This window comes from Aricia agestis, chromosome 9, assembly GCF_905147365.1.
Source record: "Aricia agestis chromosome 9, ilAriAges1.1, whole genome shotgun sequence".
Taxonomy (NCBI): domain Eukaryota; kingdom Metazoa; phylum Arthropoda; class Insecta; order Lepidoptera; family Lycaenidae; genus Aricia; species Aricia agestis.
Window position 1 is genome coordinate 10534597 of NC_056414.1, and position 27766 is coordinate 10562362.

Consider the following 27766-nt stretch of genomic DNA (forward strand, 5'->3'; position numbering starts at 1 on the left):
CATACTTCAGACAAAAAGTTTGAATATTTATGTGTTTGTGTTTAGCTACGAAAACACTAAAATCCGGTCTGGCCTTTGCTTTACTTTGTGATTAGAGCTGTACATGGCTGTTGAAAAATTAGTTTTTTATGGCATAAACTATAAAGATGATTACCTAATTAAATATTCTAATTTAATGAATAGTTTGACAGTTAATTGTGGTTAATGTATGGATCTTATTGTCAATTGATTTGATCCAGCCATTTGGATTTTGATCCGACGCTGTAATCAAGCTATGCTACTGCTACTGCTGCTGCTGATACCTAATAGCGAGTTTCGTCTCCTTGAAAACGGCGAAATTGACACATTATTATGATTGGGCCCAATGCGTATCCCCACAGGTGCAGTGCGGTAATTTGTCTTTATTATTATAATTAAGTAAAGTTATATCATAATAATATATTAACTGTTGTTCACGGATTATCGAATGTAACGATTTGGTAAAAATTATATGCATATACCTTGTATACAAATATAAGTTTTGGTATTAGGTATCGCTAATTGTGGGCAGCAATAGACCTGATATACACATTGAATTGACACTTGCCGCTCAGGTTGTCGGGCTGCTTATTCTTTGTATGTCTCCTTTAAAAATTAATCGCATCGCCTCGCCACGTCACAGTGTAAATGTTATGCCAGAAGCCCAGAACCAACCTTAAGAAAGTTGATCATAGCAGGCCATGATAGATTTGCTAATAAACATATTCCCTTTCCTTGCGAGTGTACAGTGGTATTAAACCTTTTATATTAAACAACAACCAAAGAGTCCATTTAACATTTTTGTTCTAATATTTTAGTTCGCCATCCAAGTAAAATGTGTTCCTCATTTCTGTCGAAACAACGTACGGTTTTGGCAGAAGTTACATAATTCTTTGTTATATCTTTTCTTTTACATAATATTGTGTGTGCTATGTGTATCGAGGTTCTTGTGTCGGTCTGGGTGTCTCGCGTAGCCCGGGAGCCGCGTCCCCGCGGGAGGCATTACCAGCGCCAGATCGATGCCTTAACTCAACAACCTTACGGCACTACTGAGCATTGTTCTCTTCACCTTTAAACTATATGTGCCTTTTAGCCAACTGAGCCAGGGTTACGTAGTATTTATTTATCTGTGGGAAATGTATGTGGTTATTATTTGGCACGCTTAAGAGCCAAGGCAGAACCTTCATCTTTTAAACAAAGACCAATTCGTTAGATTAAACTAAGTTGAGTAACACTAAATGGCATGTTAATAACGTGTTACTAAAAACAAAAATGCTAATTTGTTATAGTAATAAAACTGTAAGGAATCGCGTAGCACCTGCGTAGAGCCTGCGTAGCACTGATACGCCATTTTTCAGTTGGCATGTTTTTCTTTTCTTTTTTTAATTTGTAAATAGCACATTGTTGATTGTTTGATAAATGATATATTTTTTTATATACCATTAAGCATTATATTGTATTGATTAAAACGATGTTTTTATTTATATAGCTTTCTGCTATTTAATGTTCGAGATGCCTAATAATAAATGTTACCTCTTCTAAGCAAAGGGGTGTATGATCCGTGATGGACTATGCTGCCTGCATTTATAAATGCAACGCGCTAGTTGGCCGTAGGTCGGCAGTTTAGGCCATGATTTATGGGCGCATTTGATTAAAATTTCAAAACTCCTCTCTCGCTAGTGGGTGAGTTAGGACGGCCATTGCCAGCCTCGACCGCGAAGCGCCGACCGCGGCTGGTCACTGATAAAACGCTGATATTAGCGGCGGTCGCAGGCCGCAGCGCGGCGAACCGGTGCGAGGCGGTATATCACGCGTTAGGGTTGATTCACACAAAATCGCTACCAGCAATATGCCTGCCAGAGTATGAACGCTACGCAGTCAGTATCTAGATAACGGCAACTGTGTCGCTTTTTTGGGTTCCGTAGCCAAATGGCAAAAAACGGAACCCTTATAGATTCGTCATGTCTGTCTGTCTGTCTGTCCGTCCGTATGTCACAGCCATTTTCCTCCGAAACTATAAGAGCTATACTATTGAAAATTGGTAAGTAGATGTAGTCTTCATGCGGTTTACACATTAAGATTTTGATACAAAAATGGAAAAAATATTAAAAATTTTAGAGGTCCCCATAGGTACAACTGAAACAAAGAAAAAATTTTTCATCTAACCTATACGTGTAAGGTATCTATAGATAGGTCTTCAAAAATCATATTGAGGTTTCTAATGTCATTTTTTTCTAACTTGGATAGTTTGCGAGAGAGACTCTTCCAAAGTGGTAAAATGTGTGTCCCCCCCCCCCCCCCCCCCCTCTAACTTCTAAAGTACGGGCATGATAAGTCTAAAAATAATATATGATGTACATTACTATAAAAACTACCAACGAAAATTGGTTTGAACGAGATCTAGTATTTTTTTTTATACGTCGTAAATGGTAAACCTTAAATTAATTTTCATTAAATCAACTGAAATATAAAAATAAATCAAAAACCTTTTAATTTCATTAAAATAAACCTTATTACTGCTGCGGAACCCTTCATGGGCGAGTCCAACTCGCACTTGGCCGCTTTTTTTTTAATATTCCAAACTATCAAAAAAAGCTCATTTATTTTGTATCCTTGTAATTTATATTTGAATGAGACCTAGCAGATGGACTATTTGGTTGGATCAGTTTTCGAGGTCCACGCTCTCAGATCCGATCGTTGGCTTTTCGATCCTTGCCAGTGTGCACGGGCCTTAAGGCCGGCGCGGTTGACGCGCTCGTTAATATTTCCACCCAAGCCTCTTAATTCATTGATGAACCCGATTTACGTCCGCGGGGAAGGATTTAGGCTCACCTGTACAACACGCTCAGTCACAATAAATCCTACAGTGCGTTGTAATCCTATTGTACATTTTAGCGCCCACCTTAATTTCTTTACTTAAATAAAACGTTCTCCTATGGGACGAATTACTTTAAGTAGCTATAGATGACGCCCGCATCTCCGTTGCGCCAAAATTCATTTATTGCACGGGGACCGAACATTTTATCGGGATTATAAAGTGTTATGCCCTTTTCTGGGACTCAATTATCTCCAAACCAAATTTCAACAAAATCGGTTTAGCGGTTTGGGCATGCAGAGGTAACAGACATACTGACACACAAATTTATAATATTAACGTATGGATATGGATTTGAAAAATAAAGTCTTAAAAAAGTGCCAGTACTGACGTACCTAAGTACTTAAAAGTTTAAAATACTTAAAATCAGTTTGCTTAAATATTATATTCCGTTTAGAAGGTATGCGATGCCACAGAGTGTCTGTGTGTGTGTCTGTGACATAATTTCTCTTCGAATAAGAAAATAAAGTCAAAGTTCTGAAAATGTCGGTAACAAGGCAGAAATAAATAAGGTTATTGTCAATTTAGGTAGGGTATGTTATTCGAATATTCGAATACTCGTTTTATTCGAATATTCGACGATTTTATTATTCGAATATTCGACAAATTATTTTTCGAATAATTCGAATAGTAAAAATATTTTTTATTTTTGTTTAAAATGCTATCAAACATAAAATTAACATCGAATAAGTACTTATATATAAATACTTATATATATATAAACTTATATATAAATATGTTTTTGGTCTAACTAATGAGTATACGTCCATTCATCGTCGCCGCTGACCATGTTTTAGACGTTACTTTACGTAAAGACATGCAAATGACGATATAAACTCCTTTCAGTCATGAATTTCAGTATCGTCAGTAATGGTCAATCAACAATCTGTATCCATTGACTCCTTTCAAGCTTTCTCAATTTTCTTGTATATTGTGATAACTATATATCGCGGACTTTCCCCACCTATACCTATCAATCCCCAAGTGGCACCCGGCTGTCGCATAACAATTGAAAGTCTATTTCAAATTCAAATTCATTTATTTTTGTGTCTGCGATTCCCACGATCGAGGTATTACGCCAGAATACTATATAATAGGGTGTATATAAAACAAACTTGTTTTTTTAAGATGGTGATAGACGTACCTAAGTGCAATATTGAGAGTTTGAAAATATGTAGTTAAAATACAAAAGATCATTTTTTATACGCCCTTCTGGCTTGAAGCTCACGATATATGATGATATCTATAATTCGACAAGTTGATAAAAATTTGCTTTTCAATAGCTTTACCGCAACAGTCATCGACTGATAATTGAGACAGTTAGTAGGTACAGTATCAAAAAATGTCGATGGCTCCTTAATATCATGTTATTGGCGTTATCAAACTTCAAGTTACTAAATATTGTTTCACCCTCCCCAGCTTCGTTGTAATTTTTTTCTTTGTTGTGGTGTTTGTTTTCTAGTGGCCCTTTTTTATAACTTTGAGCCACATTGACACAGGTGAAGCCGACTAGGTGAACTAGGTGAACGTGGATCGAAAATATCAAATTATTATTATTATAGATATCATAACGTCGAATATCATACTATTATTTAATCTCAACTGCTGCCTAACAAGACTAAGCATAATCAGATGAGAAAAGTAAAAGGTGCTACGATAAAAACGGTTTACACTTTACAGCCTTTCTTTTATTTCCCAGCTGTAACCTTAAAATATACATTTTTAAAGTGTTTAACAATAAAAATTAACTATGTTATTTACAAAGATTTATGTTGATAAAAGTAAAAATAAGAATTGCTTACTTCATAGTATTAACAAAATAGGTTGTACATGGATGTACGAAGCTTTTTGTTACATTTATTCAGAGTTTTCAGCATTTTTCATAATTTTTGAATTATTCGAATAATATTCGAATTATTCGAAAACTTTTGTAAAATATTCGAATTATTCGAATAGTAAATTTGTCGAATAATAACATTCCCTAAATTTAGGTAAAAAATTGATAATATTTTTTAAAAATAAACTATAATATCATAATAATTATTATTATTGAATTATTATACATGTTTGTGGAATCGGGCAAACTTAAAAAAAAAGTGAAGCCGACCAAAAGAAGTCTACGGGATGCCTTGGTAGACCAAGTGAACTTGAATTATTTTAGTACTTAGGTAATTAAGTAACTATTTCAGCTAGAATCGGTCCTTTCATGAGACTGATCCTCATATTGTTGGTAATAAAGATTATAGCTGGTTCTGTCAGGGATAAAATAATTCTAAGCGGACTAAATAGTCTTTGAGTCTTACTGCTAAAGCAGCATATCAAATGGTGTTAGTGATCAAAAAGTAAATTTCAAATACATAACTACCTAAAATATCGGGACTTAAATGCAAGTAGTAGACTGAAAGTTCAAGAAGTAAACTGAAAATCTCTATCGCCAGGGGCGAGAACGAGGGGTGTTATAAGTTTAAGGTGTATTGTATGTCTGTCTTTTTGTGTTTGTCTGTCCGTGGCATCGTAACATTTAAAGGGATAGACCAATTTTGATAGGTGTGTATACAATGTGTAACAAAAATAAGTGATAATACTTTAGGGTGTGTACGTGTTCCTTGTATAGAGTTCACTGTGAAAGTAGCAGCGCTGAAAGACGATTTTTTTTCACTTTTGTATGGGCAAGGGCCCGAGCTTCACGAGTTTCCCCATACAAAAGTGAAAAAAATGTTGGTCTTTCAGCGCTGCTACTTGCACAGTGAACTCTCTACAAGGAACACGTACACACCCTAAAGTATTATCATTTATTTTTGTTACACCTTGTATATGTATAATAGTGATTACTTTATTCACTTTGTTTGTTGTCTCAGGTGCTGAAAATTATAAGTAAAATTACAGAATATTATTGTAGTCATCTACAAACCTATCTTATGATGACAGTTATTAATATCTGAGGTCGTAAGTCTCGTCTAGGAAAAAACACGACGTAGTACCTATGTGTTACTAAAACATTTTAGAATGATTTCATTTAACATAGCTCCATAATAAGTTACTTGTTTGATAACACCGCTTAGTTACTAGAAGGTACGTTATAAGACTTACGTTTCAACGATCTCGGTTTGGCTTGTTTTCTCCTAGACATGATCATTCATATTCCGGTACTACAACCTCTTCACTTGCACACACTTGAAAGTTTTCAATGTCGCGGCCGGAGAAAGTTTATTATCTCGGTACGTCACACAGCCGGGCGACTCACCCCTCGCTCGAGCACTGGCGCCCAACAAGTGGCCATAACATTTGCAGCCCGCCGCGCAAACTCACAAGATGCTCATTTCAATTCCTGCATTTTTCTAAGTAGTCTCCTAGTAGCGTTAGCCTTTTTTGCAGTTGGTGATTTGGTTTTGAACCTGTGAAAAAGAGGCAACGGCAAGCGGTAACTTCCGCACGAGGATAGGAGTATTTGTGATAACATTTTGTGGACAATTATAAGATTGGAAGCAACATTGGAAGTTACAAAACCCCTAAAGTAATTAAACCATAACTTTCCAGGCTATTTCGGCAAGAATAATAATTCATAATTCGGTAACCGGTTACGACTTACCTCCTATTTTCCCCCATTTGATACAGCAGAATGAATGAGTTACGCTTCAAATCTACTCTTTTCCTTGTAAGTTGTAGACCAAAAAATGGAGCTAAGGGCGTTTGTGCACTACACGGAATTTTATCAACCGGCGCGGCGCGGCATCTCGATTTCCTACCTTATTTATATGGCAAACGTGAAAGTTATGAACGCCGGACGGTAAAATTCCGTGTAGTGCACAAATGCCCTTAGGGATTGCAGCCAACCTAGTGAAGCTAGGTAGAGCCTACAAAAATTTAATTACATCGAGCCTTGTATAGTTAAATTAAATAAAACTATATTAAATTAATTAAAAGACGGTGTCCGGTGAATCCTCAATATAATATTTTATGTAGCAGTAGGCATCATCAGCATTATGACATCAGCAGCACACACAGCAGCTTATTACATCGACAACAATAAATAAAATACAAAAAAATATTGCAGAGTGCATTTTCCGATTTTCCGACAGTTACAACTCCATCTGTATTGGAAATTGTAAAACTCGCAGCAATTCACATGGCAGTTGACAGATTTACGATGGATCTACGTCTTGTGGTTGACAGCTGTCAGCCTGTCAATAATCAGGTGACTGTGACAGATCTATCAGCAGGTTTCTGTGTTTTGTGTAAAACTTTATTATTTTTCCTGTAAATGTAATAAAATCTATAGAAGATAATGTGAAATTGAAACAAACAAGAGATCAAAATAATGTTGTGAATAGTTGGAAGATACAATTTTTTTTAAAATGGCAGAAAATCTACCTTTCGAGGTGAGATACAAAATATTTTGTTACGCTTCCGTATCGATTTTCTTTGTTTGCATAAAAATTATCTTTTTATTAGTTCACGTGATCGATTACTACCAAAAAATATCTTCATTACTGACAATTCTTGATGTTTATGCTACAGTACAATTACATATTTGGAGATAAACAATGATTACATTATCAGCGACTTTGCCTCTTATTATTCAAATTTTAAATGGCTAGGCCCTTATAGTAACTTACCTTGCCTGCTACCGGTTAAATGCTAAGGACTTCCTACTATCATAATTTTCTTAGCCTTCAAAAGTCATTTCAAGTTTATGTTTTAACTTTTAATACATTCCATTATAATGTCTCTTAGCCGACCATTATAGGCAGTATTCTTTAACACCTCCATCGTGGGTATCACAGACAATAGATTTTCAAATGTTATGCGGCAGCCGGCTGCCGCTTGGGGATTGATGGCTTAAATATTAATAATTTGTTGTACCGGGCCCAAAATAAATAACATCAGTTTTGCTTCTACTATTGTTAGTAAAACTTTTCATTACATAATATATTATTATGTAGATATTAACTATTGGATGGATTTTCTCATATTTTTATCTTATTAGATAACATCTTATATTGATTGTAATTTTTCTTTTAAAATTTATATGATTTTTATAAAGCTTATCATTATGAACAGGTGAATAATTACCACTTTATATTTCAATTTAAACTTCCTTTATGCATAGTATAGTACAGCAATTTACTTTGTTACTGAAGTTATGATTAGAAAACAATTATTTACAGGTGCTTGTATACATTTTTAAATATCTGCCAAGAGCTGACAGGAAGGCTGCGGGGGAAACATGTCGGACCTGGAACATGGTCGCCAATGACCACTGCTACGTAAAAGGCAAGCTGGCCGTGATCAATAAAATAGAATTATGCGATAACACAACATCACTTGAAATATTTGAAAACTCATCTATGACAATCAACAATTACATGTTTTGTGATGTTGAAATATCCAGCAAAGTGAACAGCTTCTGGAAGAAAATGGGTGCGCATGTTAAATGTCTCAGCTTGAGAAACTGCGACATACACGAAAAAGAGTTCATGTACCTTCTAGACAAGTGTGAAAATCTAGAGGTCCTCCATATTCAAGGGTGCAAGGAACTGTTCATGTCTGGATGTCTGTTGGAAGGTAAAACTGATGGGCTGCAACCTAACAGCTTATGCAACTTGAGATGCCTAAGTTTATCAGAGAATCAATATCTCACCGATGCGCTCTTTAACAGATTCGTTAAAGCTGCACCAGCTTTGGAGGATCTGAATTTATCAGGCAGTTCTGTCCAATTTCATTATGGTCTCGTAAGGAGATTTTACCCGCCGGGGACGGATATATTTGAAAAACCGTCGGAAAGCGTGTTGACGTTCTACTTCATACTACAATTTATAATATCGAGGGCCAGTAGCATAAGAAGTCTCCAATTCAGTAATACTCTTCTCGATGGTTCCGCGGTATCCTCTATAGCGCAAATTGAAGGTTTGCAGCTGCGGTATTTACTCGTGTCGAGCTGCGACCAGTTGACCAATCTGGGAATAAGATCACTAGTGAACCATCAAAAACTTTTAAAGGAACTCGATATCAGTCTCTGCACTAGAGTCACCGATCAATCCCTAGTACTCATAGCGGATAATCTAATTAATTTAGAGAATCTTAACATTCAGAGGTGCAGAGCCGTAACCGATCTCGGCATCATCGAGCTCGCTAAACTAAAACGTCTAAAGAAGCTGAACATTTCGCAAATGGAAAATATAACGAGGTTGGGGTTCGAAAAGGGTATTTGCAAGGAAGTGAACACCCTCATACAGGATCTCGACATAAGCGCTCTAAACTTGGACGAGAGAGCTATTATTATCATATCCGAAAAATTGCCGGAGCTGCGAAATTTAAACATGAGCTACTGCTTCAACGGCGTAACGGACACCTCCATTCAGATGATCTTCAAGAACCAGATATGGATGCGCAAGCTGCGGATCAATCACTGCGACAAAGTTACCGACGCTGGCTTGACAGGAATGGGCAAGGTGGATGGAGACAATAACAATCCCACCTCGTCGGAGTACGTCGAACCCAACGGTCCACAAAAAATACATCTCGGCTCCCGGGCCGAGGAAGAAATAGTGAGGGACGCCAAGCGAAAGCTGGACGTGATGAGGATGTGCGAAAATTTATCCATGGATTCCTACAGTGGCTACTCGTTAGCTCGAATGAAAGGTCTCAAAACTTTGGACATTGGTGGATGCAATAAAATAACTGACGTCAGCTTAACGTACGCGTTTAATCATACGGAGCTGACTTCTTTGAATCTAAGCACATGTCAACAGATTACCGTCGAAGGCTTGAAACATTTGGTCAAGAACTGTCCGAGTATTGAATATTTGATGCTAGTCGACTGCTTTAACTTGAAAGACGAAGGTTTTATTGAAATCGTCAAGGGCTTGAAAAGATTGACCAACTTGGAAGTTAGGGTATGTATTGCGTCATAATTTAAAAATAGACTCTTATTAGTTAAAAAAAATACAAAGTGCAGGAGTACAATGTTTTGTCTTTGTCTGATACATTGAAACGTTGCTTGACAAACAAGGACAAAACTTTATAAAGCTCATAGTACTAGTGATCACATTAAGTGCATGAGTCACACACATTTTTTATTGAAATGGTTCTATATTTTAGTACACAAGTTCTATGTAACTATAAACTAGTTACTTTTACCTACTCTCTATTAAAAATATATTCAATAACAAATAATTAATCAATGCATACATTATGCCAAATGAAACAGCAAAAGCTTTGAATCAATCATATCACTTCTCAATTCCAGGGTTGCAACCAACTCACAGACCAAGCGGTGGAGGCTATCAAAACCTACTGCAAGAAGATCAAAGTTCTGGACCTGCAGGGCTGTCGCAACATCTCCGCGGAGGCCGCCTGTTGTATCGGTAACATACCCACCCTTCACACGGTGCTCATGTCGAAACCGGGGCCCTACATCACGGACGGAGTGAAAAACAGAACCCCAGCGCCCTCCTTTTTTCCATCGTTCTTTAGGAGGTTTCGCTGGCATTAGATAGTATACTGCGTTTCGGTTCATTGTGAAGCAAAATTTAAACTCTGAAGGAGTATTATAGTCACACAGGCTGTAAATTGCTTAACGTATTACATAGTTAATACTTAATAGGATTTATATATCCATGGGCGTACCCAGGTTCTGGGCCAGGGGGGGGCAAATTGTCCAGGTTCTGGTGCCAGGGGGGGGGGGGGCAAATCACCCAGGTTCTGGGCCAGGGGGGGGCAAATCAGATTTTTCATAAGCTAGGTGTTTATAAAGAATAAAAAATTAATAATTTTTAGTTGTAAAAATATTGTATTGCAAACAAATAGCAAAAATTCGTTCTTAATTTTTTATTTTTATAGATAAAAGTACTAGATAATATACTTAGTAGGGACGTCAACATGATCCAGGGGGGGGCAGCTGCCCCCCCCTGCCCCCCCCCCCTCGGTACGCCCATGTATATATCATCAATGCGGTTTAGCGCCAGAGTATTTTCTATAAGATAGTCATTCTATAATGTTTCTAAGCCCAAAAGCACATAATATTTACTAGTATCATAAAATAAATTTATTTAACTAAGTATCAATGAAATTATATTTAAAAAATAAAATAAAAATTATATTTAAGTATAAATAACAACCACATATTATGTTGGATAGAGACATTTCTATATACTTACGTTTTTATGAATTTGATGAAATAAAAATGTTTGGAATTTATGGTATGTGCCTAAGATATCATTTAAGTTAGATTTAAGTACTATTTTGGTAAAATTTTACACGTTATAATATATTGATTTATATCAATAATTAATAATAATATTATGAATCAATATTATTATATTGATCCATAATAATATTATTAATTAATATTAATATATTGTAAGAATACAACATATTAATATTAAGTATATTATGAATATGTCGCAGCCAACTGGTTTAAATAGCCGTTCAATCAAACAGCTAGCCCTTTGACTGAACAACGCCATTTAATCTCAAGGCTAGCTTTTGAATTGAATATCTCAGTCGCTCGAAACGTTCAACACTACAGCTGCTTCAAAAGCAGCCGCTTGATTGAATAAGTTCAGCGCTCACCACCGCGCGGCGCTAGGTGCGTTTTGTTTACAATATGGCGTCAACTAGCCGGTGTTTTGTGATTGTAATAAGATTTTTTTTTTAATTAAATAAGGGGGCAAACGAGCAAATGGGTCACTTGATGGTAAGCAACTACCGTCGCCCATGGACACTCGCAACATCAGAAGAGCAGCAGGTGCGTTGCCGGCCTTTTAAGAGGGAATACGCTCTTTTCTTGAAGGTTTTCAGGTCGTATAGGTCCGGAAATACTGCTGGTGACAGTTCGTTCCAGAGTTTTACAGTGCGCGGCAGAAAGTTACGCGAAAAACGCACTGTGGAAGACTGCCACTCATCAAGGTGATGAGGATAGTATGTTTTTCGCGTGGGACGATGGCGAAAAGTTGCAGGTGGTATGATTCCGAACAATTCCTCAGAGCACTCCCCGTGATACAACCGATAGAGGATACAGAGTGAAGCTACATCTCGGCGTAATTCCAAGGGGTCCAAGCTGTTTGAAACACTATGGCAGTCAACAATTCGAGCGGCCCTTCGTTGGATACGATCCAGAGGGAGCAGTTGGTATTTTGGCGCCCCTGCCCAGAGGTGAGAACAATATTCCATATGAGGCCGAACCTGCGCCTTGTAGAGTTGTAGGCGTTGGCCCGGACTGAAGTACTGTCTCGCTCTGTTAAGAACACCAAGCTTGAAGAAGCTTGAAGAGGCTAATTTGGTCTTACCCTCTAGATGATATCGGAACTGGACTTCGCTCGATATGTTGACGCCAAGTATCTCAATGCTAGGGGAGATCATTAAAGATGTGCCCTGACTTTTTAGTGGTGAACGCGCAGACTTGTGTCTTGGCGGGGTTGAATTGGACCAAGTTACGTCTACCCCATTCAGAGACTTTCTCCAATGAATTCTCCACCTTAGACACAAGTTCGTTTCGACTCTCAGTGACATTCTGCCGAGAAATATTGGGGGAGCCGTGATATACAGCATCACCTGTACTATCATCCGCATAGCAATGAATGCCGTTGGTCTGTAACATGTCATTGATATGCAGTATGAATAGAGTAGGCGATAGCACACAGCCCTGAGGGACACCAGCATCTACAGACTGAGTTTCCGAGCATTCGCCGTCAACTACGACCTTTATGCTTCTGTCTGCTAAGAAACTAATGACCCACTTACATAATTTCTCGGGCAGCCCATATGATGGAAGCTTCCAAGGCCTTCGCAATGTCCAAACTAACAGCCAATGCCTCTCCCTTCGACTCAATTGCCTGAGCCCAACGATGAGTCAGGTACGCCAAGAGATCACCAGCCGAGCGACTCTTACGGAACCCGTATTGTTTGTCGCTTAGTAATTTTATTTTATTTATTTATTTAACTCAGGCATCTTGGCCCATATTATAAATATCTTATAGACTCTGGAGCACACTTTTTCAACACAATAGGCGGGATTCCGTCAGGCCCACTCGACTTTCGGATATCAAGGGAACGGAGGGCTTTTCGCACTGAGCGCTGATGAAACCGAATATCCGACATGATGCTCGTGCATCGCGGTATGGTCGGCGGTTTCTGCCCCCCGTCATCCAGGGTCGAGTTTGACGCAAAGAGCTTGCCCAAAAGATCGGCTTTGTCTTTTGCGTCCTGGGCCAACGATCCATTTCCTATTTTTCGTATATATACGTTACAAGTACCGACCGGTACACAGAAAACCGGCGTGAAACATCGCTTGCGCTGTACGTGTTTCGCCGAGTGAGTGAGTTTACCGGAGGCCCAATCCCCTACCCTATTCCCTTCCCTACCCTCCCCTATTCCCTTCCCTTCCCATCCCTACCCTCCCCTATTACCCTGTTCCCTCTTAAAAGCCACTCCACCTGCAGCTCTTCTGATGCTGCGAGTGTCCATGGGCGACGGAAGTTGCTTTCCATCATGTGACCCGTTTGCTCGTTTGCCCCCTTATTTCATAAAAAAAAAAACTAATGGTCAGCTTAGTTAATTTGCCATTTAACCAGTTAGCTAAGCGTCGTCTAGCTGTAGTTTTGAACGTTGCAGTCCACAAGTCGGCTAAACGACGTATCTAGCCGTGTGATTGAATGGCGTTGTTCAGTCATTGAACGGCTATTTTAACCAGTGGGCTGCAACAAATACATCATAATTTCTGAATTTCTGACACATTATCTTTGGAAGCAGTAAATACAATTAACTTCATTTAAACATATTACTTACTCTGTACTCATCACAATAATTTACTATGACAAGTTTTTAGGACTCAATTGAAACACCTAGCCCATGGTCCTAGATCCTAGACCAATTTGTTTATACAAAGTCTACTAATTCGACTAGTTACTTGTTTATCATTTAATGTAATAACTATTACAGATATAGATAAATAGTAATAGAGGTAATAAATACGGTACTTACCTATTAATTTAACATAATATTTTATTTGAGTCAAAAGTCATCAAAAAGGCTATTTCCATATTTATGAAATGAGTAGGAACAAATGAAGTGGCTTCGATGTTACCATATTAAGAGAGTTTATAAATGTGTGTTGTTATTTGTGAATAGGTAAACCGTTCAATGTACAGAAATAAGATCAACTATTTAATCGTGAAAGTTCTAATAAAAGATTTTAAGACCTTTTAGTATTTAAGATCCCCTATAAATGAGCCAATAGTATATTTGCTGGAGATTACGGCTCACTTTAATAAAAATGTAAGTGTTGCTATGTCACAAAATGTAGTACTAAGATTAACTATATTATGTTCAAAACGCTGCCGTAAGAATTATTTATTTTGAAAAGCATTGGTATTACGTCTTATGAAGTTTATAGTATATTCAATTTTTTACTGCATTTATAATATTATCCATTACCTACCAGATTTAGTACAATTAGGGTGGGTTGCACCAACTTACTTTAACTATAACTGTAACTTTAACTACAATGCGAAATGTCAAATCTTTGGTTAAAGTCAATAATGGACGCCATATTTGACTATAACCTTGAGCTCGACAAGGCTTGAAATAACGTGGCGAAAAAAGTAACTAAGACTGGGTTGCACCAACTAACTTTCGGAAAAATTGACAGATGTCGTATGAGAATATGGGGTGTTTGGACGCCATATTTAACTTTAACTATAACCACGCCTCTGGTGCAACCCAACCTAACGCTGTCATCATACAAAAACGCCATTTTTGACAGTTTTCCTTTACCAGCAGCGTCCCCGCCCACGTTCATTTAAAGCCTTGTCGGACCAGCTGTCATCTGTCAAATTCTGTAGTTAAAGTTAAGGTTAAAGTTAGCCTTAACTATAACTATAACCACGCCTCTGGTGCAACCCACCCTTATTAGATATAATATGTTTAACTTACATTGTATTACAATAATTTTTAACTCATGTTACTAGCTGTGATATCATTTATTTATTGTCAGTATATTGTATTAATTTATTGTGACTTAATAATTAACTAATAGCTACTCGATGTGATAGAATCCATAAAGTGTTAAGCATATAATACGTGTCTCATTTCTTTACAATATTGTAAGTATAGGATGTGGGATTGTGGAGTTTTAAAGCGTATCTTATATCTTTAAACGTGCAATATATATATATGTATATATGTATATATATAGCAATGTATATATGTATATATATAGCAATGTATATAAGTATATATGTAATTGGAATCTCGGAATCGGCTCCATCGATTTTCATGAAATTTAGTATATAGGGGGTTTCGGGGGCGATAAAACGATCTAGCTAGGAATCATTTCTAGAAAATGTCATTTTCATCGGATACCGAGCAAAGCTCGGTCAAACAGCTAGTAAGTACTTAAATAGAATTTAAATTTTAAAATTCGATCTTACTTGTATAGCCTGTCAAGAAAGTGAAGAAATTAAAAAGTGGCATTGTGGTGTTCCCTTTCAAATCAATCTAAGAAAAAAGGGATGACACTACGATGTTACCACTTTTTAATTTCTTCACTTTCTTGACAGACTATACTAATTGTGCTTTACCATTTATGCACCTATTCCGCAAGACTAATAGGGCCAAGTAAAATTAACTTATAAACTCATATACTTATATATTATTTTTTCTATAAAATAAGAGGGCAAACGAGCAAACGGGTCACTTGATGAAAACAGCTACCGTCGCCCAAGGACACTCGCAACATTAGAAAAGCTGCAGGTGCGTTGCCGGTCTTTTAAGATGGAATACGCTCTCTTCTTGAAGGTTTAGGAAGGAATACATACATACAGAGTCTTATTCTTTTATTAGGGTTCCGTAGTCAACAAGGAACCCTTATAGTTTCGGTCTGTCCGTCCGTCCGTCTGTCTGTCGGTTTTGCTCAAGAGACTATAGGACCTACAAAGCTATAATTTGGCATAAATACACAATATATTAAGCGGATACACCAGAGGCTAGGGAAATGAAAAAAAAGTACGTGTAATATCTATAGCTGTCTCCCTTACCTCAAGCCTATACCGCAGAAAACGATAGAGACAACTGCAGAAAATCAACGATTCGTTGTCCCCTGATTCCTTCTCTAAAACTTAACCGATTTAAGTACTTTTTTCACTAAAGAATAAAGAAAGGCTTGAGCTGTGTTCCTTTGCTTTTTTTGTATAATCTAGCCAAATCTGTTTTCTGGACGTTTGAACACAGCGGCAAATCTGGCCATTTTTTTGGGGTTTTTGAACGTTCATAATATCTTATTTAATAATTAAATTATGAAAAAAAATAAAACATAGGGACATTGTATTAGTGGCCGTAGATATTCAGGAAAAAATTATAACTTTACTAGCATTATCCAGGGAGGAAACAGCCGACAGCGTTTGTGTGGAAAAAAGGGCGGTGTGGACTCCTCAATGATGCCATCAAAATGGTATATAAAATCTTAAAAAAATATTTTTATGATACCTCCCCGACACATCAAGCGGGGGTGATTTTTTTTCCGCGCCCACCCCATCCCCATCCCCAACCCCATCGTGTGGGGCATCGTTAGATAGATTTTTAAAAATTTTATGATTTATGAGTACTTATTCGTAGATCATTTTCAAATTATTTAGAGATCCATTTGTGAAAAATTAAGTTTTATAGTGGAAAAATCGTTCCATTCCGTTTGAGTCGTGTCCCTTCTACCAGCTAAAAGGTTGTTTCTGGAAATGTAAAAAAATTCACGGGAGTAGGAAATATGCTGTAGTTTTGAACCTCACCATATGTCACCAAGGGGAGGGCGTCAAAAATGCCCCAAAAAAACATCACGTCATAATTAATGGACAACCCCTAACTTCATGTGTAGGATAAATAAAACAAATTCGCTTTTTTTCTTTTTTAATGTTTCTTTTAAAAATAACTTTCAATTATGAATCATATACACAATATAATCTAACTTATGTCTTACAAACTTTGTTCATATCATCTAACATTAATATTACTTACTGTACAATGGTACGAAGATGATTTATAAAAAAAACAAATGGCAAATAGACAATGTTAATAATAGCAATAATATATCTAAATGAATACTACTGCTATTAAGACAGATACAAACTGTTTTGTAGTAATGTATCCTTAAAAAATATTGAGATAGAGGGCTGAGTTAAAACATTTTTCACCAGTAAATGTAGCAAAGTTTAATACAGCACTAATTAATATTATTATTTGTCCAAAATAGCGAATTTAGTAGCAAATGAAATATAGTTTCAACTGGCAACACTAGTGGTAGCTGCAGCTTAAGTAGGACTTAAGCAATTTTGGTTTAAAATGATATTTTTATATTCAAACAAATATTAATACTCAATTTATATATTAGTAAAATACACTTCATTATGTTTACAAAAGATCAGTTAAGATAACATAATATTATCGTACCTAACATATAATAATTTTAGTTTACAAAACAATATATACATTTAAATATTGTCTCTCCCAAAAAATTACGAACGCCAACAACGAATGTAAAATATAGCCGTAACTTTTTGCCATTTTCTGACGTAATTTCCAATAAATAATTTAGATACAGAGGTGGCACAATCAGGACACATGACTACATTTATTCGTAGACTACATACAATAAAAGTAGTGAAAGGTTATTTTTGGTATATTTTGATCAGCCACATCGGCGACATCGTAAAATTAATTATTTGTCATTTCAGATCATAGATGGCGTTGAAATACAGATTATTTTTATTTGTCGTTTGTTACTTGTTACAATTGGTAATTATTTTTTAACAATGTACCAGATACAATTTAAAAGGATTTTTTGTATAAATTCTATTGACAATTTTTCGTCCCACAAACGAGGCAAATGTTGCATTTTCTTTTATTCTACTGTTTTTATCACACTTTGGGAATAAAAGACGTTACAATATCTTTCACAAAGTTATTCAAGACAGAATCAATAATAACATTAAGCACCAAAGCTAAAATCATGTATTTAACGACATATTATTTTATTAACTAGCAAAAAAATTGCTAATGATCATTGATCATGACAAAAATTTTACATCTACTTAGATACTTTTAAGATAGCTCTACAAATAAAAGAAAATATAGATTTTACAATCAAAATATAAAACATTTGTATTGTAATTACATATTTGTAATGGCATCTCCAATTTGTTGGCAACATTGTCAAAAATATCTTGTCTAATGTTGCAAATGGTAAATGTCATGATATTTACATTATAATTTAACAGTTAATAAACTCTATCAAAAACAACATTAATAACTAATCATAAAAATCAACCATGCATATGGTTTATAAAGTATTGATAATTTAGGTTCGAATTAAACACGTTCTCTTAATCAGTGTCATCGTAAGTTATTTTTGTTGCATTTGAATCATGGTTTACTTTTTAATAACAGTAGTTTATGCAATCTACAACCAAAAGAGATAAATACAATATTACACAATATGTTTGCTATTGCTGATAAAATTAAAATTACATGTTTTGATGATATAATGACATCACAGTTTGAGGGAAAAGCAATTGTTTGAGAAAATTAAATAATGAAAATAATGTTTTATTAAAAAAGGGATACAATCTAAATAGTGTAGTAATATGACCTTTGGGATGCTTGAATTAAAAAAATATTTATCGTTGAAGGCACACGGCAATGTTGCAGAATCCCGAAGAATTGTATATTCTACTCCTATAGTAATAATACATTATTATTCGCTTACAATGTATAGTTGTGATGTTCTCGTTATATAATACCTAAATGCTGTCATTTAAAATACACACATTTTATACTAAAGTTACCTATATACAACTGGCTAAAACTAATCATAGTGGGATACTAAAACGCAACAAGCTGTGTTAAAGTATGGATTCTGAACTACGAAGTTATGTGTCAATTTCATAAACGCATGATAAAATTCATCAACAATTTGTTTTCTCTCTCATTCTTCTTATGAATATTGAGAAGCAGTGATATTTAGAAGGTATTAATTAGCATGCGTTGGTGAAATTGGCTCTGAGGCTATTTTGAATACATCACATCATGTAGCATCGTCCGCGCGTCGAGTGTACTATTTCAACAACAAAGTTAGTAGAATGCGAATTAGATCTGTTAGAATAGTAAACTCGTTAATATGAAAGCTACATTCCAGGGGGTAGTTTCATAAATAATTTTGAATCAGTCTATTCGTTTCCTCCGGCGCTTCGGTTCCTCTCACGGCCTCAGGGGGTGATACGAGGGGGAGGCGACATGAACCTGGGGGGTGTTGAGGGTGGAGCCGCTCGGCAGCGGTGACAGACACTCCTGCGAGTCCTCCTCCAGTTGAGTCATGTTTATATCCTCAAAGTCTGGAATATTCCCTGAATACGAGATTAACTGATTCCCTTCGGCTGAAAGGCACCCAAAAAAGAAATATTAGTCATATGATAGCCATTAGAATGTTTTAGTATGACAACATTCAACAATTCATCTAAAGCCTACGCTACAACACCGAAAAAACTATTCAACATAATTAGGTAAATCTAGCATATTATTATATTTATCATGCATAATAACTATGCAATATGTTAAACCAACACAGATGATAAAAGATCTTAATAATAATTTTAAAATTACTTAATCGACATAATCGCGCACTAATGTTACAATATACTTATAGCTGTGTTTATACATAAATTAACTCAAAATATCTAATTGATTAAAATTTATTGCGAAATAATAAAATTAACGAGCTACCATAATTATAACCTCTTTTATTTTATAAATTATATTAAAGGTATATTATTTACTCTGAATGTGTCATATTATATTTCAGCATAATTATGTAATTTACAAAAATATACAATAATAGTTAAAACTGCGTGGAATCTGTAGTGGCGACACTTCATACGAAATCAAAAGGTAAAAAAGTCTAGGTAAATAATATCAAAACTAATAAAACAAATAAACTTTATCATGTTGCCACTAATGTTACTTAACTTAGGGTCAAGAAGGACACAATTTTTTGAAGTTCTCGACAGGTGGCGCATATTGTCTATGATTCATCTTTGGTCACCATGTACCACATTTTTGCCCCAAGGCAAAATGAAGTAACAAGTTTCAAGACTCAAGAAATCATGTTCCTCGCCCTTTCACCGGTTTACGAAAATAAAAGCTCGATACTACAACGTGCAACAACGCTACTAATACTCAAGAAACTCTACCATCGTCCTCAACAAATGTGTTCTGGTCTCGAGTGTCGTCACCGCTTACATCGGATATCCCACCCTTCTTCCTCGCTTTAATTAACAATAAATCACGTTTTATTCATACTCGTCCGTGTACCCTACGCTTTATGCCTAATTTTAGTCTACCCACACTTACCCTTAAAATTATCATTAAAGTCGTATCGAACCCTCAAGTTGCGTTCGATCGATCAAAATCAAATTCAAACTTGGAATAATTTGCAAATTTAACAGCCAACATTATAATTTTAAATTTTAAAATTATTCGAAATTTAAAATTCATCCTCGTACGACTGAATGCAGCTTCAGTGTTACAATATTATTATCTAATAATTCTAATGCATTAAATCAATTAAAAATTACGTCTTATAGCTAGAAAATCGTATCTGATACGACCATAATGAACCCAAAATAATCCGCCATTTTTACGTTGCGGATGCGTTGATGGATGAAAAATCTTGGGCGTTGGAAGTAGCTACAAGCTACTTGGTTGTCGATGTATCGCTGCTACCAATCAGCCAATCAAAATCAATCATCGGTATCTGTTTTGTTGTATCTACAATTAATATAAACGTGAAAACAAAAACTGTAGTAGGCCTTACCACTATTGAGTATTTGATTGTTGTGTATAAATAAATAATAAAATATGTAAGTATCACAATTTGGTGTAAGTTTATAACTTAAAAAATGTTACTCAATATTAATAGTTATCAGTTATCAACTTATCACATTCAAATATTGTTACTAACGAATATTTTTTTATTTAAATAAATAGGTATAGTATAATAAAATAAGGAAACTATGGAATGTTATAAAAAAAAATTAAAAAAATAAAGATTGGCTGTTATTCGGATATTTTATGTTAAATAATAATTGATAAAAATATTTGAGTAAGTTTTAAAATGAATGGCTATCAAACTGTGAGTATTGTGTAACATATCAAATACTCAATAACGGGCGCACAAAATTAGTAGCCTCTTAACTTTGTCGAAGGAAGAAGTACAACTTTATACTTTTGAAATCCATAGACAAAAGTAAAGTTAGTAGAAAAGTCATATCGTCGTTTCCTATACCAGAATTGTACCTTACGAATACAACTAACAAGCAGTAATTATATGCAAGCCTAGCCTAATAGTAAAGAAGATAATTAAGGTGTGAAATTACCATTGTTAGGCGTTTTCGTCCTTTCTTCCGTAGGATTGTATGAGAGGCCATAGAAAGGATCGTCCGATCCGAATAGCTGTAAAATAAAAAGTAATCATAAGTACTAGATCAAAACTACCAGATAGTAAAGTACAAGTTTGAACAATTAAAGGACACTTAGCCAATATTCGAGGACAAAAAAATGATGTACTGTTACTACAAATAATACATTGTCTATGATGATGATAAAATCTAGCTGCATTGTATAAGTTGTAGTTCCAAATATGTTTTTAATAGAACTTTTTGTCCTCAATCATACTGACTAGGCAAGATTATTAGAAAACTCCTTTTGGTTACGTCGTAGACAGTAGCAAAAGGTCTAGAGAACACTGGGCATAACAAAAATACCTGAAACAGATTTATAATTTAGTATAAAGTTGCAGTACAGTCAAAACCATTTGACCCCGACGTCCGTTTTGACTGCAGCGTAACTGTGAAAGTGTGTGTTACCTTAAAAAACTCCCTGGTTTGCATCCAGTCTTCATTTTTACTCTGCTATATTGTAGGAGTTCCAAAAAAGAAAAGAGAACACCTTTTAGTTATTGATTACATTTTTACACAGCAGAGATTTGCCAGCAGTGTCACCAACATTAGAATTTGTTTTGTTGTTCCTGCGGTAAGAATCTTCTCATCTTTTAATTCAAATGAGGTCAACTTAATCAATACTTAATAACTTAAAAAAGTAATAGAACTAGCAAATAATATACTACTTAGGTATGTGCCTACAACTACCTATTTAATATCTTTGGTTAGTCCATACTAATATTATAAATGCGAAAGTGTGTCTGTCTGTCTCTCTGTTACCTCTTCACGCTTAAACCACTTAACCGATTTTGCTGAAATTTGGCATGGAGATACCTTGAGTCCTGGGAGAGGACACAGGGTATAGTTATTATCCCGTGTATATACGATTATATAAATATATATTATAGAATGTACGATTCCGGCGCGATAAACAAATTTTGGCGCAACGGAGTTGCGAGCGTCCTCTAGTCCAAAAATAAATTAAAATTTTGACCGAAAATGTTGTATTTTTGCTGCCCAGTGTTTTAAGACCGATATTCAAGAAAATAACAAATCTTTATTGATACAGTGTGTTATTTTTTGTCCCGTCAATTAATTAACAGGAAAGGACAAGGGCAGAATGTGATATAAAATGATAATATCGAGTATTTTTGACTGTTGCTAACGAATTTTACCAATATTTTATACTGCATTAGGTTTTTAATTTATTCGAGGTTACTCAAAAATAAATGGATGCTATTGTAAAACAAGCTCATCAATCAGAAAAGACCATAAGAGTTAAATAACCTACTTTTAGTTACTTAGTAAAAACAATAATAATTCGAAAAATAAACGAATAAATAAATGCTCCGACATCCGATATATAAATAAATAAAATGACCATTCTAAAGCAGGTATAAAGACGTGTGACGTATAGAGCAAATCAAGATAATGTTTGTTATGAGCGGACCAGTTTGTTACGTAGTCACACAAATGGAAAGAACCTACGGCGCTAACACGCGAGCGTCTACACGTTGGCTGCAACGTGACTCGCGCGCCAGTGCCGCCAACCTAGCCACTCTATCCGCGTCTGTGTGAGTGACCTATACGTATACAGACATCTCGATATAGACACACGAATATAAGCGCGAAATTATCAATGCACTCGGCGCATTCGACAACAAGAATAAATTTAAATCCGAACAGATTGTATGCGAGTCCTATTCGACCTCTTTAGAATCACAATAATGAGAAGAAAAAAATATCAACAAAAATTATTATAAGTACCATTTTTGTAACTGGAAATTAATATTTATTACTCATATTATAATATTATATTAAATTTTGATTGAGCTGAAAATTAAAGTTAAGTCTTATGCCAATACAGTAGCAGTAATAGAAATAGTATTTTAATAAATAACAAGCAACTTACCACTTACAATGTACTATTTACGAATGTTATGAAAGGAATTAACTAAGGATTATTTAAACTCTCTTTATAACACAAAGGCACATTATGTTATACTAAAATAATATTAAAAGAAATGTACTCACTCCTAGTAATGTGTTTGTATCCAATGAGTATGAGTCACTCCGTAGCAACTCTCTTAAAGAATCCAAGTCTGTCTGCATTGTGTCTAGATGATCATCAATGTCATTCCTACAAAAAGAAAATATGTAGATTAAAATCATCAACATTATCTTAAAGCATATTTTATTATATATACATACATAATATTACATATCAGAATAATACTTTATTTTAATACATACAACCACAATCCTATTTTGTTACACAAGTTATAGTGTATACCTAATAAAATAAACAACATTTGAAATGCATGTTAGTTTAAGGTCATCATAATATCTTCTAAAGAAGCATAAGCATTTAATTGAGAAATTGAACTTAGATGATGTTGAACAATGTAGAACGGCAGCAGTGATAAGTTTTTTTGCTGTTGTATACTAATAATAGTCTTTACAATTATTCTTAATACATATTATGATACTTTAAATAGGTATAATAAGGATATACAACTATCCCCACTTTTTACATACGTCTTGTTGTTTGAATTAAGTCCATAGAGGGAAGCAAAATCATCCCGTTTTTGATTCATTGTATCTCTCCTATACCTGAGTACCAAAATAGCATGTAAAAATTATGATGCAAAAAATATTTGCATAATGATGAAATTAACATGTTATTGTTTCTCTAATTATGATAAAATATGATATAAATACAAAAATAATTATCATAAAATATATTATGATGATACACATGATATTTTCATCAATAAAATTTAATTATTTTTGAAAATAATAAAAATTATTTAATACTTACATAGTCTGCAACCGGTTCACATTTTGGTTATTGTTTACCGTCGCTAGAGTCATGTTGTTCCAGTCAAAATCATCTTGCAATTCAGTTTTAATGTCAGCTAGGTTAACATTGCACACATTCTTATTATCTTTTGATTTCTTTGATTTCTTTACAGGTTTTACAGCTTCAGCTGGATTCTCCAGTTTAATATTGATTCCACCCAACATTTGGTCTTTAGATGTGGATGTAATTTGTTCACCTCCAAGTAAATTTTCCTGTAGTAAATTGATATCTTCTGTAGTGGTGCCGGCATCGCTAACAGAATCATCGCTTGCAAAGATTTCCGCGGGCAATCCAAAATCGGCAGGCTTAATTGTATTATAATTATTAACATTCTGAAAGCTACTAGCATTTGTTGTGGTTTTCTTGACGTAGGGCTTTGTTTTTGGTTTGGATGTTCCTGGCGATGCAGTTACAGTTTTTTCCATTGTCGTTTGTCGGGCGAGTGGAGATGTAGGTGACACCATGGTAGGTGATGGGGATGTTACTACCGGTTGAGAATCGGACGTCCTTAATAAGCCATTGGAAGGAGCAAGTGTGAATGTCAATCTTGTACCATCTAGAGACATTCAATTAAATTTATAGTGTGTGTCATATTTCATATTATATTAATAGTATTTAAGAGATTTTTTTTAAATAAATTTTACAAATTACATATTCAAAGCTACTTGTTAAGACTGGGCTGCCAAAAAATAAAAATATCATAGCACGCTACGCTAATATCATAGCTACCCTATCCTCCAATCGTAATATAATGATTTCCACTAGGCAAGGAAGCTCCACAAAAGATCAGGTAAATAAAATAAATCTAATATATTTTAAAAAATGTAATGTAGAGAATAAGCACAAAACTATACTATTGACTACAAATGTCATACTGCTTATCATAATTTGATTGAAATTATTGTAAACAAGAGAAAAACTCTAAATAAAATAATTAATATTATTAAAATAGGACATACCTGTATCTATGTCTTCTCCGTCCTCGAGTGTAACATGGTACTGTAAGGAGCTGGGATCAGATGAGTTTTGCAAATTAGGAGAATTCGCATCTATATTGATGGTCACAAATTGTGCTGGATCCATCGACTCTTGAGAATTCTCATTATGCAAGAGGTCATCATGTGCCAGCTCATGTATAGTTGGCCCGTCCTCCTGTTATAAAAAAATGTTTCATAGTGTTTTACTTTCATGCTATTGTTTAATATTATCTTGAATAATTTTAATGAATACTGAATTTAATATTTCAATGTGGAACATTAAATTTACATACCATATTGTCCTCAGTTAGTTCTTCTAAAGCATCCTTGTCAAACTTCATGTTTTTTATTTTACCCGGGTAGCTATCCCCGGAGTTGTGTGCTGCATTATTTATCATAAGTTGATATGGTCTCTTCACACCAACATTGTTACTACTAGCATTAGATGCCCTGGCCGGTTGGACGAGCGACATAAGGAATTGTATGAGCTAAAATAAAATAAAATAATTAAAACATAAATTTCTACTGGTAATGGCAACGGTGATTTTTATTAGTGTTATTAAAATTGCCATAATCTTATCAGTAATACTAGTTTTCAATTTAAACAAATATTAAACTTTGCAGTAAATACATTTCTAGTAAGGTTTATTAATTTGAGCAATTTCCTCAAAATATTAAAATTTTAATACATACATTGTTTACAATCTGCTGCTGTTTGATATGTTTTTGGCGTAAAATCGCCACTTCCCTCCATAGGGCTTCATTCTCTTGTTTCATGGCACTAAACTTAGCATCTAAGCTCTCTTGTTTGCCTTTCATTTGTTTGACATCAGCTAATACTTTATTCATTAGCTCAGGTTTTAATAAAATCTTTTCTCCGCTTTCATTACTTGCTACAATTGACTTTGGATTGGCAATTTTTCTTTTTATATGCTCCAACAAATATGCGTGACCTCTCATAAAACATGGATGTGAGAACTCTATATCATCCTTGTCATATCGTAGACCTCCGTTTTCGACTGATGTTATTTTGTGAAAGCCATACATATTTAATTGCCGTATGAAACTTGCCATATTGTTGTGTTTATAGTAAAGAGGTAGCAATTCTCTTGCAAAGTCAGCCTGGTTCTTTATAACAAAAGTTTTGCCTCCCTAAAATTGTACAAAATACACATTAATTATCTGATGGTGTGTTTAAATATGGATGTTTCAACTGTTGCATAACAAGTTGCTGATCTTTCACCAAGCATTTCAAACTTACTAAGAATAAAATATAAAGTAAATGATCAACAAAATGAAACACATAACAGAAGCTGGATTAATGCTAGTACTTATTTTCTACATCTTGATGATACATAAAATATTGTGTAGGCACTTGATGAATTCAGAATTCTAGTTAGGTAGTACATATTATATCATCCAAAATTTATAATAATTTAGTAAGAACGTTCTTTTCAGTTGTACGGAAACTTGAAAATCGTAGTAAACCTTCCGTGTCAACATATTATTTCTATTAATTATTAGTATCGGTCATATATGTTTATATATTTGTATCAAATTGTATACTAGAATTTATGAAGCATGGACTAAAACGTGACTGAAACTATTTATTTATATGCGACTTGGGCGATGAACTGTCATCTGGGTATTGTTTTTTAGGTTGTTACCTAACAGATCGCTATCTAATCTATTACCTCGTAGCGAAATAAGATAGAAAAGTCCAAAATCTATAATGATATACAAAAATCTAAACAATAACACGAAAATTACGAACTTACAGGGCTCCATGATATCAGGTGGTTCGTCTCTGTATCGTTTACTAACTTCCACAGTTTTCCCAGAAACGCTGGGACACTTGCTGCAATTTCTATCACAGAACGCATTATAAAGGAATATTTTTGTGAATTTTATTTAAGGCAACTAATCGTTAACTTCATGAAATATTTTGTTGAAACACAATCTATCAACGAATCGCCATTTAATTACAAATACATTCTCATTTCACATTGGCGAAACACATTTACACAATTGATTGACACACATGCATAAAATTTGATACGCATACAAGGATGGAGCACAGAGTATAAATGGAATATATATTTTTTAAAGTACTACCAGACCAAAATAATTATTGCTTTAGGCAACATTTGGAACGAAGTTCCTTATCGCACGTTAGCGTAAATGTGAAGGCTAGGCAGAACGATATTTGGCCTTGATTTGACCTCGACACTTTGTTATTAATACCTGCATGTTAGGGGCAGAGGGCGCTGATAGTAAGTATTCCTGTGCGTCAACTAGATGGCGTTTTTTAAAAGAAACAGCGACGCGTTGTTTCTTGTTAGTATTCCTGAGCGTTAATAGATGGAGTTTTTTAAATATTTTTTGAGTCTATGTATATAGGTTTTTTAGGGTTCCGTACCCAAAGGGTAAAAACGGGACCCTATTACTGAGACTTTGATGTCTGTCCGTCTGTCTCCAGGCTGTAACCATGGGCGTATATAAGGGGGTTGTCCTGGAGGTCCGGAACCCCCCCCCCCCCCCCCCCCATTAC

The 27766-nt window shown here is 34.9% G+C and overlaps 2 protein-coding genes across 13 annotated transcripts; one reads left to right on the forward strand and one right to left on the reverse strand.

The window, feature by feature from the left end:
• Nucleotides 1–7104: 7104 nt before the first annotated feature.
• On the forward strand, nt 7105–10458 carry LOC121730267 (F-box/LRR-repeat protein fbxl-1-like). Its single transcript, XM_042119244.1, has 3 exons — nt 7105–7272; nt 8062–9789; nt 10143–10458. The coding sequence occupies exons 1-3, from the start codon at nt 7249–7251 to the stop codon at nt 10386–10388; spliced, it is 1998 nt and encodes a 665-aa protein (XP_041975178.1). The 5' UTR covers nt 7105–7248; the 3' UTR covers nt 10389–10458.
• Nucleotides 10459–18982: 8524 nt separating this feature from the next.
• On the reverse strand, nt 18983–27244 carry LOC121730763 (heat shock factor protein). Of its 12 annotated transcripts, none has more exons than XM_042119932.1 (11): nt 26994–27244; nt 25909–26367; nt 25509–25703; nt 25198–25390; nt 24197–24794; nt 23917–23988; nt 23410–23515; nt 21802–21846; nt 21313–21388; nt 20128–20202; nt 18983–19314 (listed from the first exon to the last, which is right to left on the reverse strand). In XM_042119932.1, exons 1-11 carry the CDS (start codon nt 27096–27098, stop codon nt 19139–19141), a joined length of 2100 nt encoding a protein of 699 aa, XP_041975866.1. In that variant the 5' UTR covers nt 27099–27244; the 3' UTR covers nt 18983–19138. The 12 variants fall into 12 exon arrangements, with proteins under 12 accessions (XP_041975866.1, XP_041975867.1, XP_041975865.1 ...); XM_042119933.1 differs by having other exon boundaries at nt 21802–21843; nt 23914–23988; XM_042119931.1 differs by having other exon boundaries at nt 23914–23988.
• Between the last annotated feature and the right edge of the window lie 522 nt (nt 27245–27766).

What these genes read in the sequence shown, in the direction of transcription:
- LOC121730267 (XM_042119244.1), top strand. Translation starts at nt 7,249, where the DNA reads ATGGCAGAAAATCTACCTTTCGAG. An exon ending in CAGAAAATCTACCTTTCGAG is followed by an intron (nt 7,273 to 8,061) that starts GTGAGATACAAA and finishes AATTATTTACAG; the next exon opens with GTGCTTGTATACATTTTTAA. An exon ending in TGACCAACTTGGAAGTTAGG is followed by an intron (nt 9,790 to 10,142) that starts GTATGTATTGCG and finishes TCTCAATTCCAG; the next exon opens with GGTTGCAACCAACTCACAGA.
- LOC121730763 (XM_042119931.1), bottom strand. Translation starts at nt 27,098, where the DNA reads ATGCGTTCTGTGATAGAAATTGCAGCAAGTGTCCCAGCGTTTCTGGGA. An exon ending in AACTAACTGAGGACAATATG is followed by an intron (nt 25,391 to 25,508) that starts GTATGTAAATTT and finishes TTTTTATAACAG; the next exon opens with GAGGACGGGCCAACTATACA. An exon ending in AAACCAGGGAGTTTTTTAAG is followed by an intron (nt 21,389 to 21,801) that starts GTAACACACACT and finishes TTTATTTTACAG; the next exon opens with CTATTCGGATCGGACGATCC.